A 21,263-nucleotide genomic window follows, 5' to 3' on the forward strand; every position below is an offset into this window, starting at 1 on the left:
CACCTATCTTGTGATTTCTCAGTGACAACATTATAACAGAGATGAAAACATATTTTGAAAAATGTTTAACATTTCAAATGAAAGGGTTTCAGACGTCAGGCTTTGCCTGTGTTTGGGCTGAGGAGTAGGTGGGAGGAAAGGCCGTGGGCGCGTGCTTCCTCTATCGCGAGGAGAGAGAGAGAGAGAGAGAGAGAGAGAGAGAGAGATCAGCAGCAGAGCAGCGTCTAAAAATCCAGGACCAGCAGCATGAAAACATTTCGTTTTAACATTTAGATTTACCCCATCCGAACATTTATTTAACTTCTAGAATAATTTTAATGAATTCACGTCGAAACAGCCCTGATGTAAACGTTTGCCAAGCGGAAGTTCGCGCTGTAGGAAATCGGAAAAAGTCGAAAGAGTGAGAAATATCTCATAATCGTTTATCTTGCTGTGCAGCGAGAGAGTATTTTGAAAATGGACACTCACGTTAAGGAGGGACAACTGTACGTCCAGCATCAGAAGTTTGGAAAGGTAAGAGCTTGTCGCAGAGTTTGATTGAAAAGGCACTGACAGATGCCGATGTCTGTTGTGACATGATAAACCGAAGAACATTACAAAACACTAACGTTAGTTTAAACACTTGTGCAAGTTGTTAAATATGTAATATTTGTATTCACGTTTGAAAAAGGTTCTATACTTTTTCACTTATTTAATTCAGTGAGTCAAAAATGTCATATGGTGTAAGCATTGAATAAATAAATAAATAAATATACAAAACGTTTCTTCTACCTTTAATAGGCACGTCAATATGCAAAGCTGCAAATGTCATTTTTTTTTCAAGCTCAAATAATTGTTTTAACAAATTTAACATATTATTATTATTATTTTAAATCTGTTAATATGTCTGAAACATCACTATCAAGAAGATTTGTAGTTTTTTATGATTAGTTTGTATGATTAGACTAATATGTGGCAATAAATAAAAAACCTTGACCAGTCATTAGGGTCTAATTATGTCCTCTGTGTTTATGCTTATCATCAACAAAACAAATATCACTAATATTTGAAAACTTACCTGCATGGCTGTTTATTTATCGATTTTAAATTAGAAATACAATTACAAAGTATGCTAAATGGCATAAGGTAACATTTTCTTTCCAAAAAATTCTGCATATTATATATATATATATATATATATATATATATATATATATACACTTTTTTTTTTTAAAGATTTTTCATTAAGAACATGAAAACATTATAGCTAAATGTTTTAAATGCATTTTAAGTAACTTTATAGGCCCAGACAAAAAATGAGCACCACGTCACTGAGCTTTAAACTTATGTTTTTACATCTACAAATTCAAATTGTTCCAAGCATATAGAGAGTGGAAGAAAGAGGACCTACAACATCTACCAGAAAATTTATATGCTAATGTTTCTAAATATAAATGTAACATTAAATAAGGAGTGACTATTCCTCTTGTGCAGCATGAGGTGGTCACATGAATGAGTATTTCAGCTCTCAGCATGGATATTCTGTGTTTTTTACGCCACTAACTACATACGATTTAACAGATTTAAGGCTAGACAAACAACCTTTTCTTTCTTGTGAGTGATATCTAACCACTAACCAAGAGAATACACATACACATGGCCAGCTGTGTCTAAATAATTTCCACTCTCTTGACTGTCCAAGTGCAGTGGAAAATGCTACATCACAGACGCATGACCACAAAAGGTTCTGTTTGTTTTCTCTCTGAATGAATGTGAGGCATGTATTTTTGTCATTCTTTAGACATTTATATGAGTCACATGTCTTCAGTCCGACCTTTGCTGGATCAAAAACATTTGCTGGAGCAATGGCTTGTCGTTAATTTATTGTTCACTTCCTCTGTCTGAAACTTCTTTGTTATGTGGAAGTAAGCAAATTCTGAGCACAGCTACATATCTTTACCCTCAGGCAACAGCAGAAATTCAAATTGAGCACTGATGGACTTTAATGCTGCCATTCATTCATCAGGAGCACAGTAAGCTTGTATGAAGGTTTTTAGCAAAGTTTAATAGCAAGTACAAGATATCTTGTCAACAATAACACATTACTAAAAATAATCTTGTGTGCATGGTGATGCTTCTTTTGGAGGCTTAGAGGGTGGTGATAGATTCATAGTGTGATGACTGAATCACACTGGATCATACTGCTGTGAGAACTGATACGCCGAAGGTCTAAAAGTCAAATGTGCCATCTATACATGCATCTGAAACCGATAAAAGTATGACCAACATAGCAAATGAGACGGGGTCAATAATAAATGTAGAAGAGATGTTGTATTGTGCACAAGCATTCAAGTGTGAGTCCCTGGCATCGTGAAAACAAGATAGTACTTTAGAGGAACCTAAAACCTCATGCTCTTTGTCGTTGATGTAGTGCTTTTGTTTGGTAATGAAAGTCAAATGAGTTTGGATCATTTTGCTGGAGGCTGGAACAAGCATGTCACTTTTACAGCTGTAGGCTCGTGACTTACACTGTCAAAACAAGTCGGAAAGATTAGGATGGATAGGAAAAAATAACATGAAAATGTTGTTTTATGTAAAACATGAATAAACATTTTCTCTTTTTTCTTTATCTAGTGGAGTCATGTTTCAGTATTTCAAATTCAACCCTGCATAAAATAATTTGTATTTTCATATTTTTAAGGTCTTTAACATTGCCATGTAACCTGTTTCAACAACTGCTTGTCCATATATGGAAATGCTGCAGCATAGGTCTGTTAAGTAGATGAGTCGTAGATAAGTCTTCTTAACATAGTGTCACTTTTTCACTTTGTTTAACACGTTCAAACTTTTTTCAACTTTTAATGGGTTAACCAATTTTGCTAAACAAGTTTCTGTAACATTCTAATGATGCACTGTTTCATACCATACACCTTAAGCACTGCGTGTTAAAAGGTGAGAAATAACCAAGAAAAGGTGTGAGCCATTCTAAAACCCAAAAGTTAAAACCGTAACTAAATTGAATTGAGTATATACACATTCACATAAACAGTAGGCTATTACTGCATGTTTGAAACATGGCCTCTACTGCTTGGCGTGAGACATATCATGACAAACCCTGTCCCAGTCCTTGTTTGTGTATAGAGAAGACGGATGACATAAAGCTTTGGCGTTTGCTCTTACTTTTTCCTACAGCTCAAGGAGATTCTCAATAAAGAATCAAAGACATACTGTCCAAGAAATGTAAAGCCCTAATGGATGCATTAATAGAAGCACTTTACACATTTCTGATCTTTCCTAAACAGGGCGAACTGTAGTCACTTCTTGGCTTCGTTCTTTGTGAAATGTGTCTTGCATGCTGCTCTATTGTATAATGCAGGGTTTCAGAGTGGGAATAGTTTTTATATATAATAAAATATATATAGTTTTTATATTTAATAGTTATTTAATAGCATACACTGTTATTACTTGCCTTGTTATGAAAGATGCTGCATGTACACAGGTATGTACTGATTTTATTAGCAACAATGAAACAATGATATGCATGAAAGGAAGGCTGTGTAAAGTTTTTAGAGCTGCAGCGTCTTAACATCCACTGACAGAACACGACTCTAGTCTCAGATCGATGAACTGCGAAGTTACTGAATCATTCACATTTATTGTGACATTGGCTACATATTAACAGGATAGTCACTGTTTAGAAACTGTTAAACTGTTTTACATATGTATTCTTTGCAAGAAGTGGACCATTACCAACAAGAAACAATTTTTTAATTGCTAGTATTTTCAGGTTAAAGGTATTTTCCTGTTTGAATATATAAGCTGTATATTATATTCTTTTTTAGTGTTCCTGTAGCTCAACTGGAAGAGCATTATGCTATCAAGCGCAATGTTGGGGGTTCGATTCCCCGGGAACACATGATAGGTAAAAATGTTAGCCTGAATGCACTGTAAGTCGCTGAATTTAATTTAATTTTTTTAATTTTTACATATGAAGCCTCTTAAAAAGTGCAGTAGAAGCAGACTCTGTTTTCATCAGATTACTTTTGGATGCAGATTTTAGGAAGTTATCAGTCACTGTCTTTCATTCTGATCATTTGCATAATTTCCATCCTGCACAGTATATTCCTCAAGTGTTGCCTTATATGGCTATACAAGGTGCTCTGCAATTAAATAACACGGCCCTATTTTATTATCGATTCGTTTAATTTTGGCATTGATTTAAGGATCTAATGTGATTTTATTTTATGTAGCGTTTAGTTAAAACAAGGTTTGTATTTGTATCCATCAGTGTTGGTTTAGTCTTGTTCGTACAGTCCTCACTGAAGTTCGATAAAAGGGGCAGTTTTTAAGAGGAACATAAATACACAAACACCTGCAGAGTGTGGAGGAAACAGCGCATGCTGGGCAATATCATGCACCTTCTATACCACATTGACATCTGCTGTCTCTGCAGTAGCTTTTGTCATTGTGCAATGGTCAGGTGTTGGATTCTGTCTAAATTTTGCGATTTATTGTATTGTATCGTCTTAATCTTCTCCTTGGAATTGGTAATTAGCTGAAGATTAGCCCTTCACTCGATGGGTGCACTATTATGACTGTTTTGTTATGTACAAGGGGTTAATTAAGGCAGATGGATGCTTGAATGATCCAACAACATTGAAATGTACTACTGAGGAATGTAGACTTGTGAATAGAATTGTGGTGAGGTAGGATTGTAATTAAAGTGAAAGTGTAACAGAGTTTCATAGCAAATTACTTACTGTAAACTCATGTTCTTCAGATAACAGTCCATTCCACCCAAACTTTTATGCTCATAAAGTGAATCTATATGAATCTAGCGGTTATATAATATGAGGATGAGTAAATGGTGATTTATATATTTGTGGGGTGAACTAAACCTTCAGATTGAGAATTGAGAAATCTTACTTGATCTTTTGAAATATAAGAGTCACTGTACTATGAAAACTTCCTTGTTAGTCCAAAAAACAATTTTTATTGAAACCAAGCTGCCAACAACAACTTGGAATAAAAATAAATATAGATCCTAAGTTGTCCAAATGTGCAGTTTTTAGATGTGGAATATAATAACTATAATGCCATAACATGTCAGTAACCATGTTAAATCTAAAGCCTGATCTGTGATAAATTATTGTTCTTATATTTAAGGAATCATCTGCTGTTCTATTGCAAAATAATTTAATTCCGTTATGTGTCAGTTAATGAAGTCATCGTCTGAATGCTCAACTTCATATTGTTTTTTAGAATGAAAAACGTTCACATTGTTATTCGAAGTAAAAACAGAGTGATCAAAGAATTCTCCCTTTAAACACTTGAGCTGTCAATCATATATACAATGCTTCGTTTTTTTTCTTCATATTTTATATTGCTGCCTAATGTTAAATTACTTTTTTTCCACATCAATATACGCTCCATACACCATATGACAAAGCAAAAACAGAACTGTCACAACTTGAAAGGTGAACCTTCTGCCCAGTCTGAGGTTCTGAATGCTCTGGACTGGGTTTTCATTAAGGCTATCTCAATATTTTGCTACATTGAGCTTTTCAATTAGTCTGACTCAGTCCCTGCCACCGAAATTAGGCTGCTACCAGCACACTTTACTTTTGGGATGGCACTGTGCAGGTGATGAGCAGAGCTGGTTTCCTTCAAACATGATGCTTAGAATTGAGGTTCATCAGACCAGAGAATCTTGTTTCTCACAGTTTGAGGGTCCTTTAGGTGCTTTTTTTGCTAATTGTTGTCATGTGTCTTAACCGAAGAGAGGATTGAGTCTTGCCACACCGCCGTTGCAGTTATGTTTGTCCTTTTGTAGATTTTTCCATTTGCACATATGATATGAACTAGAATGACCAGGTGTCACCACACTAACCAAAGCCCTTCTCCATCAGTTGCTCCGTTTGAACAGATGTCCAGCTCTAGGAAGAGTCCTGGTTGTTTCAAACTTTTTCCATAAGGGTAACCGAGACTACATGCTTCTGTGACCCTTCAGTGAAGCAGATTTTTTTTCTGAACTCCAAAAATATGTGGCTTGACACAAACCTGTTTCTGAGCTGTACAGACTGTCATTTTATGCATTCATCTCAGACATGCATTATCAGCTGTTAGACCTTTTATTAAGATGTGTGTATGTGTGTGCCAAATCATACTCATTCGATTGAATTTGCCAACAGGTTAACTTCACTCAAAGTGTAGTGACATCTACATGCAATATGTAAGCTCTTGAGCTAAATTTAAACTGTCCCAGATAATTAATACTTATGCAATAGAATCATTTAAGATTTTTATTTTTAATAAATCTGCAAAATATTTTGCTTTACCATAATGATGTATGGAGTGTAGACTGATGTGGGGAAAAAGTAATTTAAAGCGGTTTAACATGAGGCTTCAAAAAATAATGGATATGAATACTTTCGCAAGGCACTGTACACACAAACACAAGCACACACACAAATACGGGACAGCTGTATCGATACTCGTATCGCCAAATCTCTGTGACGATACATTGATACACAGCACTAGTACATGCCATTAGTAAATACAACAACAATCTGCATCTCAATAATAAATCAACTTAAAACATTTTTTAAGGTCATAATTTTTTCGTTGTGTTACAAACAATGTGAGGAACTGACACAAACCCATTTTCTCATACACACACCCATATACACATAGATGTCTTGTTTGCTGCAGAATTTGCTTTTCGTTGTCCATCTGGAGGAAGGGGTTTGAAAGTCATTGTCAAGTTCCTTTCATTGACCTCAGCATTATGATCCAGATGCTAAATAAAGAAAGTGACATGATTTTGGTACTCATCTTGCACAAAGATTTTATGGCCTTTTTAAGGGGTGTTGACATCAACAATTATTTACAACTCCCATTTTTAAAAAGTCACAATTTAACAAGTTTTCTTCCATATTGTGACATACAGTATATCAAAGTGAAACAAATTATTGAAAAACGAAACAAAAATTGAGTGGGGATTTGGTTTTGTCCTTTGGTTGTTGATTGGATGGCAGATTTGACAGTGATCATGAAATCCATTTTGAGGTAACCAATTGGAGAAGTCCAACATACATTAGCAGGGAGAAGTCTGCCATTGTGTAATTGACATTTTGATGAAAAATGACGACTCAAAAACATAAAAAAAAAGATTTTTGGACGGACTGATTTTTCAGTTTATGAAGACTTATGAAGCAACCTGAGGCAACATGGCTTGACATAGCCTGTATTCTGTGTATATTTCTATAACAAAAATAGTTCTGTGTGCATGCATTTTCAGATATTTTTAGACCCATAAGTGAATAATAGTTGAATTCCCCCATGACACTGCTGGTTCTTCATCGAAGAGTAAAAACTTCCTCTTGTCCCCCTCTTCTTTTTAGAAATGGAAGAAGAACTGGTTTGTACTCTACCCAGCGAGTCAAAACGGCATTGCACGACTTGAGTTTTATGATTGCTCGGGCAGCGCTAGTGATAAACCTAGCACTAAAAAAATGGACAAGAAGATCATTCGTCTGTCCGAATGCATCAGCATACTTCCTGCTGTCACTGAAACTTGCCCCAAAGAAAACATGGCTGCCTTCTGTGTGGAGACCAATGACAAGACGTACGTCTTTGCAGCTGAGAAAAATATGACCAACGAGTGGGTGGAGAAGATGTGCGAGATTGCTTTTCAGGTAAGATGACATCATGGAGACCTCTTAATAGTTCAATGTGGTCAACACTTGTGACTGAGAAGAATGAGAGTTACGTTTTTCGAAGAAATTATATTAGTATTTGGTCCTAACAATATTTTAATAAATAACAAAATAATAAATAAATAAATAAATAATGGGAATAAAATTGTCCAGCAGTGCTAATTTTGAAGGCATAATGTAAGACAATAACTAAATATTACTATTTTATAAAAAATACTGTATGAATAATCCTTATAATAGCCTTTTAATTATTGTTTTATATGCCCAGGACATTTCTTCTTGTGATTCAACCTTTTAAGGCATTTTTACCCCTGAAAGCTCAGAGCCTTTTTACTTATAAGAAGAAAACAACAACAAAAAATATTTTACAGGCCTAATAACCTTTTAACCATGTCTTAAGGTGCTCTTAAACATGGAAATCCATTTCAGATCTGTTGATAATTTTCAAAGGGAAGGACACAGCTGCCTCTGTACTAAATCTGCATCTCTCTCTTTCGATCTTACTTTCTTTCTCTGTCTGTATCGCTCTAAGGGAGGAAGTGGTTCTCTTGGTAGTATTGACGCAAATGGACAGCAAAAGCTTCAAATGGCAGAGAATCTCATTTATTTCTCCAGAGAGGAAGGTAAGAAGCAACGTGTGACATTATTAATTTACCCATGTTTAAAGTGTTACCAACCAACTGGTTAAAATTATGAAAGCAATTTTTTATTTATTTTTTGGGCTCCAAATGCTCTTTTCATAATAAACAGAGTGTTTTTTTTTAAAGCGTAGGACTTGACGTCACATCCACTATCAGTTCTAGAGGTCGACCAATTTATCGGTTTTACCGATTAATTGGCACCGATAGTCGATTGCTGGAACAATCGGTTATCGGCAAAAATCCATGCTGATAGTTTTCCGGATTGCGTCAATTGCTAGAGCGGCTGAGAAGACTCTGTTTTCATTATACAGTGCTATAGTGGCCTGTAGTGGCTGAAATCACTGACAGCATGTGCCATTCGTTTAGGCACATGATGCTGCACGCTGAACAGAGCGAGAAACTTCAGACCCAGATTTAAATGCAGCTGACAGAAAATCCTGCCCTGCCACAGAGCGCCATTCACATTGTTTTACATTAAACTGTTAGCCAGCACCCCGACGCAGGCATCCTGATTGCCCCTTATCTCGCACGTGTTAGTGTTTACGAATAGATTAAATGAAATGGCACAAATGTAATCTTGACAAACTATATATCATTATAAAGATCTAAGCCTCAAGCATCGACGACAGATCGCTGTTTTTCAATGGAAAGCTTATAAAGACTGTATTTGCTGCATTTGTGTAACACATCAAAATGGTAATGCAGTTCATACCAAATTCGTCGTAATAACGAGTCATAAACACAGCTGTAAATCCCGGTTAAGTCAGGAAGGTTGGGGTCCACTGAACGACATCTCATGGAGCATGTTTGGTCCAATAAAGCAATAATGTTGTAATTGGATCATAATTCCTTTGTTTACGTTTCAGTTCTTCAGCGTCAGAACTGTTTGTGTCTGTTATGGAATAACTCACGCTCAGAAACTGTGTCTTTGTAGTAAAAAAAAACAGCATGGTTTTGCAGCATACAGTGTCACAAACAGAATGAGATGATCCACTGGGAAAGAGAATGAATGAAAGATAGGCGAAAGATAGTATATTTGAATTCTGGCACTCTCTCGTGACGCACTCTGATGCACCTGTCAGCTGATGGAGGCGGAACTTATAGCGATCGCCTTTTTCTTTATTTGTTATATCTTTCAACAGTTTTTATATATGTGAGAGTGTTTTTTATGTTAAATGTGAATGTATCTGCATGATTACCTTCTGTTTGAATGCAAGTCAGCACAAATCAGCTCGCTATTACTGTAAGATCACGGCTATCAAAGTGAACGCATCTATATGAATAGAGAAGTGGATTATTTCCTTTATTGCGCATTTGTGTTATTACCATTTGTATAAGTGGCCATAAGCACATCAGCACTTATTTGCATCGCAATTCATTGTAAATGCTGAATTTCTAGCAATCTCAGGATTTTCTGTAATTGGAATACAAAGTTAAATCTTTTTTTATTTTTCTTATTGTATTTTTCTAGTGCTCAAATAAATTATTTATATGATGTCTACGTTTCTGTCTAGTGTTTTATAGTTGAAAAAAACTCTATGCAGTGTTATGTTTAATGACTAAATAGTTTGTAGAAGCCTTCAATACAGTTGGTAAATATTTAATTTGAATTAGAGTCTAATTTTTCATGATATCTTATTCAGATTTGAAATAGAAACTCATGAGACAGACATGTGACTTTCAACCCATTACTTTTCTAGATTGTTCCAGGACTGATTTCATATTTTTATATCAAATAAGAAATATATAAGTGTGGTAAAAAAAATACAAGGCACTTCAGTGTCTATAACTTTTAATATTTTCGAGCATTATCAAATCTGGTAGATAAAAAGTAAAGCCCAAAGTGTCTTCTTTCCAAAGAATTTATGTTTGTAACACACTGAAGTAGGAAACTGTTACAATTTTAAGTTAGGTAGAGCACTTTCAGCTGTGAAATGGGGGGTTCAGGTTAACAGGTTAAATTACATTATATTCGCCCAAAACGTTGTTAATGTACATAATGAATTGTATATGGAGCATTTTCAGCAATATAGATCACCCTTTCTGTTTGCTCCGTTTTTTTTAAAACCGTGAACTTCAAACTTATCTATGCCTCATTGTTCATTCTTGAAGTAAACTTGTGTCCGTTTGGTGAATAAATAAATTGTTTTAGACCACTTCTCGAGTTGAATGAGACCTGTCCGTAGAGTGTGTGTGTGATACCGGTGAGTTCTCCTAGACTCAGCACTGCTCTTTTATTTTAATTAGATAATTAGTTAATTAAGTGATCAAGGATAGAAGCGATGTGGAAAATGTGGACAGAATTGCAGAATCCATTCATAAAAATAGAATTCACAGTTTAATGTGGAATGACACTCAACGGTGATTTCAGCATCTGCCGTCTCACTAAATGAGGATGAAACAAATGAACAACATCTCCAGAACTGCTCAGAGAGTCACTTCAGGAGCATTTGACTGTTTGGTTTGAGAAATGTAAAGGTATTCACAGCAACCCATCAAAATAAAATTCCAGTTTGTTTTGGAGTCTGTTTTTCAGTAGAATGTAAATAGCCTACTACTACTACTACTACTACTACGTGTTGTCTACTACTATTTTTAAAGGAATAATCACAAAAAATTTCTTCCATGATTTAATTTGAATAGTAATTCCCCTTTGTTTGCCAAAAAAAAGTTTGCTTAATTTTCAGTAATTAAAAGATAAATTAATGTTTCATGCCTTGATTTGATAACAATAAAAATGTTAATACACACACAATTATTGTGGGGAAAAAAATCATTAGGCTTCTTTAAGAATAAAAAAGTTATTTTATGCATTCAAATAATTAAATTAAAACACATAATTTGGTAACAATAAAAAATATGGTGAGGAAAAAAATAAATAAAACATTTCATAGAGCCCGAAACATGTACATTTTTTATTTTAATTAATAAGACTTGCTTTATGACAATAAACTAACTATTAAAAAGGAGTGGACAAAATAAAAATGGAAAAAACATAATCCAGAAAAATTTAAATGGAAATAATGGAATTTAGAAAAAATAAATAAAAAACTGATTTCATAGGGCCGTATTAGAGTGTGGTAATTTCCACATTTACTATTACTATTATTATTATTACTATTATTATTGTTACTTTTATTATTATTCTACTACTACTTTTAGTTTTTGTTCAGTATCCATTTGAACATCTATCGATTAATTAATCGGTATCAGCCAGTGTGGTCTAACCTAGCTATCGAAAACAGTCAAATCCACTATCGGTCGACCTCTTAATCAGTTTTGTTGCTTTTTGGTTGCTAGACTTAATTTATATGCACACCTAGATCAGCATAACTGCTCTCAGTGAATAAACAGAAATATTCTGTTAGATGCAAATGGATCGCATGCAAATTCCCTGCTCATGTTAGTTACACTGACTGAAATTTTAGAGCTCTTGAATGTGGTTACACTTGGCTGTTTTCAAAAAGACATAGCTGGCTGTGTCACACTAATTTTATTTGAATAGTCCATGAGTAAAAAACAAAAAGGGCTAAAAAATTAAATGGAGTGCAAAATCTCAGCCATTTCCCTTGCCCCCTCCTTCAAGGCTGGCACTCACTTCGACCAGTGCTATGCTTGGTCAACAGTCAAGGGGTCACTGTTAAGTCCACTCAGTTCGCAAACTACCTCCTGCTCCTGCTGTGCATTCTCCAGTGTTTCTGGGGAAATAGTTTGCGATCACTTCTGTTTTAAGTAAGGGCAGCACTGACTTCCTCAAAGAGTGTGAGAGTTGACATTTAAAAGGCTTGCAATGATACGGTCTTGGCACTCAATTATCTCCTTTGCATAGACATTTTCTGGCATGACAGTGGATATTAGAGTATAACGCATGGATAATGGTTGTTTGAGCCATGTCCAGTGTCTGTTGGTATTTTGTTTGAAAGTCAATCCAGAGGTAGACAAGAAAATAAAAGAAGATTAGAGTGGAGCAACTCATTTTGTATGTTATCAGTTTGCATGGGAGCATTTATAGAGGCAGAGGAAAATAGGGTAATCGGCACTCACGGCCTGTAGTCTCTGATAAGCAGAAGCATATCTGAACTTGCTGAACTTAGCAGGGAAATAGCATATGAGTCCCATCAAATAAAAAACATCCTGGTTGTAGTTTTGTTTTTACATTGTGGATGTTCCTTTGTGATATAAAAAAGACCAGTGTTGGCTAATTTCCTAAGATTCAAAGAACTTTCAGTTTTACTTATAAGCCTCATGTAAAATTGTATAGAAAACATCTTGGCAGCTTGTTATTATTGAAAAATTTGGTCACACTTTATTTTAGGGTCCAATTCTCACTATTAACTAACCATTAACTATGACTTTTACCTCAATTAACTCCTTATTTGCTGCTTATTAATAGTTTATAAGGTAGTTGTTAAGTTTAGGGTATTGGGTAGGATTAGGGATGTCATGCATTATATGTACTTTATAAGCACTAATAAACAGCCAATATGTTAATAATAGACATGCTAATAAGCAACTATTTATTGGTGTGAATTGGACCCTATACTAAAGTGTTACCAAAAATTTTAACTAGATTATCGTCCTGGTCTAAACTGCTAAATGTGGACAATGATGAAACTCTATAAAGACGCTTTGAAATTGTGTATTGATCTTTTTTACAGAATGATTAAATTTAGTGTGTTCTTTGTACCACAAAGTTTTAGTTTTTACATGCAAAACCCAAAAGATAAGTCCAAATCATAAAGTCAAGAATATGTATAGGCCTAGTTAGATTACTTATTTAAGTAGGTTAGCCATGTGTATGTTTATACTTGTTTATTTATTTGTACTTTTATGATTTATAGGTCTATATATATATTTTTAAATATAGTATGTAATGTACCATAGTCAGGGGCCTCGCTAGTTGGGGGAAAAGGGTGACAGAGGGGCCTGCAAAGGCCTACTGGCCATCAGGAGCACTGGGACATTCTAATATCAGTAGTGGCCCGATCATCGAAATGAGGGAGATCTCCCAGATATTAGGCAATGTTTTTAAATTACAGCGCATGCGAAACTGCAAAGTGGCACTACCCGATGCATCCACCAGCAACCTGTAAAAGCAGAGCAGGAAAATTATTTTGCCACGATATATAAGAAGTGATAAACAGCGCAAGTTGCTTGATCCATTTAGATGTGACCATAGACTGAATGAAAAACATGAACAAAGTGTCTGTGACGTCACCTGTAGACTCCTGAGGAGCGTTTTTGAAGCTCAAAGTGTGCAGAGCAGTCTGTCGCCATCTTGGCAGCGCATCACCGCGCGACTCTCCCAGACAATCGAAAATGGGCAAAAAGGCGGGAGCTGGTTGCTGAAGCCACGCCCATCTAGCTCGATGGCATTGTCAGCCGCGGCAATCCACCGGTCTCTCAACTGGCCATGCCCTTAATTATGCAGATCTTTAAGGCCTAATATAATTTACACAAATGAATTATACAAAAAAGTCACCCCCCTCACAGTTGTCATGAAGGGCAAAATTAGCGAGATAGACCAAAATAATTTTTTTTAACAAAGCTGTAAACGTTTTTTTTTTTTTTTTTTTTTTTTTTAAATTTGGGAATTTTAAAATGGGGAGTCTATGGGACTGGCTGCCTTTTGCAGCCAACCTCCAGTGGCCAGGCAGTGAATTGCATTTTTAGTCACTTCCTTGTTGGCTTTAGGAGAGAGAGCGGGAGGTTTCCGCTCGGATGAGACACAGATTTAATACAGTTGTGTGATATGAGAACATTAAAGGTTCTGTAGTGATGCTGGCTGAAAACAGCCACAATAATGAGGTATATTGGAATACGGCACTAGGCTTATCAATTCAGCACCATAGTAATTTAACAATGTTTACCTTCTACAATAATATAAATAAAACAATTTATTAAAATTGTTACTGTTATTACATATTGGCGAATATTTTAATTTTATAGGTGTTATAGGTGTAGTTTCTTGATGTTTATTTTAACTACAAATTTTATAGTTTATTATTACTTTTTTCTTTTTCTTTTTTTAACATAATGAGGACCATGGTTTTTTGTCTTATGACTACCATCCTACTTATACTAGTCAGCTAAACTCTATGCAATAACTTCTTTCTTTTTTGATGTTTAGATCTAATGAATTTTAATTTAAGTAAAATGTTAATTTGATGAGGGCCTGATTAAAGATAAATATTATGGTCTTATATAAATAAGGTGTTTTTATTTACAAATAATAAAGTTCTTAAAGGGAGATTCATCCAAAAATGTAAATTATTTAAAAATTGGTGTTGTGTATTTTAAAGCTGCAGTCCATAACGTTTTTTGGTTAAAAATTATACCCAAAATTATTATTATTACTTTTTTTTTTTTTTTTTTCCCAAGTAGATAATCAGCCAATGTTTAAATCATCTTACCATAGCCAAATTAACAATGGCAAGCTTGTAATGTTCTCTAATATCTGGTACTGGTAGGTTTTTGGTGGGAATATAAGTACATTATAAATACAGAGTCCCTTTCGTCTCTGCGTCATTACATGTCATCTGTACGTAAACATTAGGAAAGAGTCCCGGCTAGTGTTAATTTAATTGATGAATAATTTATCACAATTTATCAACAACATTTTTTTCTCTGACAATGAGATGATAATGAACTTAAACTATTTTTGAATGACAAAATCTATGATGTAAATCTATTGACATTATTAGGATTTGGGAAGAGGCTTATTCAGAACAAATCTGCTGCGTGGTTCGGAGGTTAGATGCGTACATATGAACTAGCGGGACATAAGCTAACAAACATACACTTGCTGCACGTCGCATAAAACATAAAAAAAAAATGTCAACGTGGGAGTAAGAAAAGAGATAGAACTTCAGTCAGAGTACTCTTTTGTGTCGCATGAATGGAGAATTGCACACAAAATGATGTCAAATTGTCTGTTTTGATGAGTATTCTCATAAACACAGTTGAATAGGTCTAAAGTAAACGTAAACAGTAGGGAGAACTTGTATCAGTACATTGCATCCATTGCAACTGTGCATTTGTTTTAAAGGTATAGCAGTGTGTTTTAGTTGCTATTGTCTGAATCATTGATGTTAATCAAGCAACAAAAGACAGAAATCTCCTCAGAAGTCTGCTTGAAAAGAATAAGGAATATGGTCAAAAGGCTATGACTAAAACTAAATCAAAATTTGTTGTCAAAGTTAACACTGGTCTTGGCAGTAGACTATATCACACATGAGAATGCGGCTGGTGGCAGATCATTTATAGTCTTTTCTCACAGCAGCTGGAATAATAGAATTTATAATTTTGATGGTGGATTGTAATCCAGAAAGGTCCATGCAACAATCATCTGTGACAATTCACCCATAGTCTCCAGTAGTCTACAGGTAACCCTACTACAAACTAAATACACGTAGTCACACAATGCTGATGTAGTAAACATTAACATTTTAAGAACAAAGTATAAAAATAATCTGCATATTCTGATGTGATATGAGCTAAGCAATTGTTAGAATTAATCACCAGAATAACACCAGAACCTCAGTTGGTCAGAACAAAATTATTTGGATCATACTTCCAAGACCTAGAATCTGTGACTCTGTATACAGTGAATATACAAACTGGTGCGGTGACTAACAGTCCCACATACTCCACAAAACATTAGATTCATCCATACTGAGGATTTGTACTGATGCACAATACACATAAAGATGATAATTCCGCAAACATCTGCAATTGGAGCTTTCAAATAGAGACGGCGACAAAGAGGCAAGACTTACAGACTGCAGCTATAAAGTTGATTTTATAAAGAGATTGACTTTTCTTTATCATGGTTTTTCCTTTTTGTCCTTGAGCCACATACAAATTATACCTGACCTGTGGTATTAATTCTAACTTGAGCCAAATTCAGAACAAGGAATTTCATATACACACTAACTTGAATCTGTTCTGTTTTGCAGTTAATGAGTTTTGGGTGAGTGTCCAGAGGACAGAAGCATCAGAGCGCTGTGGTCTCTCTGGTAATTACTGGCTTAGGGCTAATATAGACAACCTTATCCTGAAGGACCCCAAGACTAAAAAGGATTTACTCATATGGCCCTACAAGCTTCTCCGGCGCTATGGAAGAGACCGGGTGAGTTTGATTTTTATTGGTTTGAAACCTTACTATGCTTTAATTGAGGACATTTCAAAATTTAGAAATGATTCAATGTGAATTGCTAACAATGATCAATTGGATGACATTTAATACCACTAAATCTCTTTTTTGGGATGATAAAATGTGATGGATGACCTTCAACACTGACTGCATTCAGTCTTAGCCTTGACTTTGAAAATGCGTAGCTCGCAGACACTCACTCCTTACAATATAGACTGCTTACAGTGTATCTAAATTAATCTAAAAGCTGTTTGCATTAACCCAACATAGTTGCAGACAGCTGGCCCCATACTACAGTTGACATATAAAGTAGGAACTTAAGCCACTGTTGTTTCCAACTCAGCTTCCTGTCATTACTATAGAAACTGCCATGGTACAGGAAGCTGGCCTTCCTCTCTCCTTTATGAGTGGGTGGAAGGCAGAGCTAATGCGGTGAATAACTACTGAATGCAGGTTATGATGGTGTGAAAAGATTGTAACATTTAAGGGACCAATTTTCACTATTAACTAGTTGATTATTAGCATGCATATTACTTGCATAATGGCTAGGGGTGCTCTGATTGACTACTGGCCGATAATCGCTTTGGGATGTTTGATCACCGGTCTCTATAATGGCGGATCTCGAAAAAGCAGCACCAGCACAATCTCTGTCCAGAGATATATTACAAATAATTTAAATAGAAAAAATTTTGCGCAAATGGCGACAAAAAACATTTCGTCTGCACTAAGTGAGCTGCACACTGCACAGTTGACACAATAATTGTCACTTGCACAATCGAGGCAGTGTCGCATCGACACTTAATTTTATAAATCGCATTTCTTTTTAATTTTTGCTAGTATTTAAACTATTTAGCGCTCGCATGCTCTCCTGGAGAGTGCGTGCTCATGCACACTCGCAGCATGCACACACACACAAGGCTAGGTTCACATTACTCCATTTGCAGTTTGTGTTGTTCCTTGTTCATGTTAACGGATTAAAGCGTTCACACTGCACATGGTTGTGGTCTGGCAGTGTGTTCCAGGAGCAGGGCGTTTGCAGCAGTGCAGAGATCGTTTCCTCACAGAGTCTATTTTTGCTGTGCTGCAAGCGCTGCTTTAAAGTAAGAACGCATTATTTGCAGTAAATATGAACATCGAATGACATGAAATTTTTGTAATTACATAATAAATGCTTATAATTAAAGTTTCCTGTGTTTCACAGTCAACACTCAGGCTATGTTTTTTTGCTAGGTTTAAAGGAAAAGAGCAGACCACTTTTAGATAAGGCAGTAATAAATGTGGAGGTAGTAAAAGAGTTAATTTTTAAGCGCCGGATTGCTTGTAATAAAAAAATGTAATGCAAAAGGCAGTAGAATTGACTGTTTCTGGTTTTATTTTGGATTTCTATGATAATGTAAGCCACTTGCTTGACCAACTTAATATATCAATCTAGAAGCCTAAATGCAAAAGTAAAAAGCAATGAAGAATTAGTTTCTTATATTTATTGTGTTTAAACAAGTCTGTGAAAGATTGTATTAGTATACTGTGTAAAAAAAAATAATTATCAGAATGCTTTTGGATTTGACAGTCAAAATAATGGATAAATGTTGTGTTTGTAAACAGCCCTGGTTCAGTTGCAGACTCCTGTGTGAAAGCACAGTGAGCACCTGCTGCTTCTGCACTGCTTATGTACTGCACCTGGACTGCATGCGCACTGCAAACGGAGTATGTGTGAACCTGGTATACATACAGGTCATACAGCTCACAAAATAAGGCTTGTGCTGTGTGTAAGCTATTTTGCCACAACTGCACGGTTGTCAAAAAAAAAAAAGCAGTGCATGAGCAAACATTTAGGTGAGAAAGATATATATTTTTGAAAAAATGTCAACAACCTTCACACCCACCCCCCACTCCTCAAATTAAAAAAAAAATCCCTCACACAAGAGTCACTTAAAAGGGGAATTCATTTTCAAAAATGAAATTCAGGCCCTGAATAAATGTATACAAATCTTGATTGGATCACCACTATAAATAATTCTACATGTTAAAAAGAAGGCTTTAAACATCTGTTTCAGTGATCATATTAGCAGACACTGCTTTCTGTGATTGGCTTTAAAAATCCTGATTGGAGCACCCCAAATAATGGCTTAGTAGTACTTTTTTATTACTATACTTTTTATTAGTACTTGTAAAGCATATATTAATTCCTTATTCTGCATGGCCATATTTTAGATCCCTTAATACTACCCCACACCTAAATGTAACTACCTTACTAACTATTAATTAGTAGAAAATTAAGAGTTTGAGGCAAAATTTGTAGTTAATAGTTAGTCAATAGTGAGAATTTGTCCCCAAGATAAAATGTGACAGGAATGATTAATGAGACCTTTTTTTCCCCAGTTGTGAAAAAAGTTATAAGAAATAAAAACTGAAACAAAATCACTTAATGCAACTACTAAAATTAATATAAAAACTGAAAATATAAAAAACAATCTATATAATTAAATCTATAATAGTATATAAATAATGCTAAAATAATATTGATAACTTGATGACATTTATTTAAAGAAGGTTCATACAAAAAGCAATTTTATTGTCCATGTCCATAAGTGAATAAAACAAAAGTAATGAAATATCCCAAAAACTTTCTCACATTCTCTGCAGGTTATGTTCTCTTTTGAAGCTGGACGAAGATGTGAATCTGGGCCGGGGAACTTCACCTTCGAGACAAAGCAGGGAAATGAAATATTCCACATTGTTGAGGAATCCATTCGGGAGCAGAAAGCCCAAGCTGAAGAACAACACCAAAGTTATTCATTAGACTCTGACTGCCCAGCTCTCCAGCAAATCCGTGCTGCCATCTCCGAAGCAAACAGTCGTGAACCAGATGGAGATTCTGGTGGTAGCAAGCCTGGGTCTGCGGACGGTGTCTTTGGTAGAAAGGAAAATGATGGGAAAAATTTAAAGGGCCGAAGCCTTCCAGAGCCGCCACCTCCTGTTGGTGGGACCCCGCCAAGATCTCCCATGCCACGTGGGTCCAAAAATCTGTTAGAGGACCAAGGGAGCCTATACTCGGAGCCTGCTGACTCGGTCCGTCCGCCGCCCAGTCCAGGGGACTGTTTGTACTCGGACCCGGTGGACAGCATCAAAGTCATGCCCACTCCTAACCCACGTCTTAGACCGACTGGCGACGATGGGGGTAGCCGCCACCCAGGCATCAAGTCTGATCCATTCTATTCAGACGTCTATGATCAGATCAGTCTGGACTTGGTGCAGAGAACAGTGGGATTGGGACTCGATGGGCGAAGCAGGCACCCTGCAGATGGAAGTGCCACAGAGCACATCTACGATGAGCCAGAGGGACGTGCCGTATCTGCGCAGCCTATTATTACGCTTTATGATGAAGCACGGTTGGAAATGCATCCCTGGAGAACCAGAGGAATGGAGGAGCCTCAAGGTTACGAGGTGGCTCAACAACCACTGCCAGTGCCCAGACCAAAAGGCCCCAAACCTGTCACAGCACCCAAACCAGGCAAAGTAGCACTGCCCAAGAAAGACCTTCCTCCACTGCCTCAAATTAAAGGCAGTGCTAACCAGAACAACAATAACAGTAGCAACAGCCATAACAACATGGAAGGTGGCAGAAGAGGTGCTGGTGCAGGAAACAATATGGAGCTTTACAGTAAAGTATCTAGAAATCAGCCGCCTCCCAATGCGTGGCATCCTACCATGCAGGCTCCAGACATCATCTATGACAACTTAGGTGACATTTGACCTAACCTTTCAATTCAGGCATCCTGGTCTCCTTTTTCTTAACCCTTAGACATTTCATTAAAGGAAATTCATTTATGGTTAACAAGGGAGTGTTCAGTGAGTGTGGAGCGTAGTGCTCGGATTGAAACCTCAGTCATGTAGTCACTGACTGTCAAAATGACTGAGAGCTAAGACTGTAACACTTTAAATGTATAAAGCCCTCTGAAAGGGCTTGTACTGGCACATGCCAGATTTTTGCACTTCTTGGGCAAAGTAATCCTGTTTTGCATATTTGAGTCTGTGACTTTTGTATCGGAAGAAATTATAAAGCACTTGTCATAATACTCAGCTCCCTGAAGAATCTGAGTGTTCGTGTGTGAATGTTATCTGCCAGATCCAATTTAATGGTTAAAGTGCAAAGACAAAAAGGTTGGTTTTTGTACGCACAAACCTTGAATTGTTTTGCATGGGGATTGTAGCAAAAGGATACTAATCCACTGCTCTGTGTGTGTGTGTGTGTGTGTGTGTGTGTGTTTTATATGTATGTGAATGAGTCAGCAGCTGTGCTGTTGTTTAACATGATGATGATGATAAAAATGATAGTACAAGAGAATTCTCTAGTTATTCTTACTTTTCCATTTCCAAAAATGTACAAATACATGTACATATCAAAGGAAAAATCTGGACTTGGTTTGTTGAGAGGGCATAAAATCACCCTGAATGACCGAGCCTTCACTCTTTAGTCCCTTATTCATCTAGTCCTCTGTTGTCTTGAACGGTGTCCGACATCTGAGGGATAATCCTGATGCAAAGTGAATATTAACCATCTGTGTAAAATAGGGGCCTTACTTCAAATGGGAGTTAAATGTTGGCTGAGTTAATGTGTCTGCCTGGCAGTGTGTGAAGGTACAGACTGTTCCCTGTCCTGTTTTCTTTCTCATTCGCCCTCTCACTCATTTCCTTTTGTCCTCTCTCCAGTCTCCCCAAGTCTTTTCTTTCAGCTTTTTTTTTCTTTTGAGCGGACCGCCAAAATCTGAT

The 21,263-nt window shown here is 36.2% G+C and overlaps 1 protein-coding gene across 1 annotated transcript; it reads left to right on the forward strand.

Moving 5' to 3' along the window:
• Window positions 1-163: 163 nt before the first annotated feature.
• dok1b (docking protein 1b) lies at window positions 164-20,838 on the forward strand. The gene is made up of 5 exons (XM_026268719.1): window positions 164-513; window positions 7,383-7,676; window positions 8,230-8,320; window positions 16,297-16,469; window positions 19,137-20,838. The coding sequence occupies exons 1-5, from the start codon at window positions 457-459 to the stop codon at window positions 20,244-20,246; spliced, it is 1,725 nt and encodes a 574-aa protein (XP_026124504.1). The 5' UTR covers window positions 164-456; the 3' UTR covers window positions 20,247-20,838.
• The last annotated feature ends 425 nt before the right edge of the window (window positions 20,839-21,263 follow it).

The sequence above is a fragment of the Carassius auratus genome, chromosome 7 (genome assembly GCF_003368295.1).
Source record: "Carassius auratus strain Wakin chromosome 7, ASM336829v1, whole genome shotgun sequence".
NCBI lineage: Eukaryota > Metazoa > Chordata > Actinopteri > Cypriniformes > Cyprinidae > Carassius > Carassius auratus.

Excerpts from the sequence above, each read along its gene's own strand:
- dok1b (XM_026268719.1), top strand. The coding sequence starts at position 457 with ATGGACACTCACGTTAAGGAGGGACAACTGTACGTCCAGCATCAGAAG. Across the intron at positions 514-7,382 it reads AGCATCAGAAGTTTGGAAAG|AAATGGAAGAAGAACTGGTT; the intron begins GTAAGAGCTTGT and ends TCTTCTTTTTAG. Across the intron at positions 7,677-8,229 it reads TGTGCGAGATTGCTTTTCAG|GGAGGAAGTGGTTCTCTTGG; the intron begins GTAAGATGACAT and ends TATCGCTCTAAG.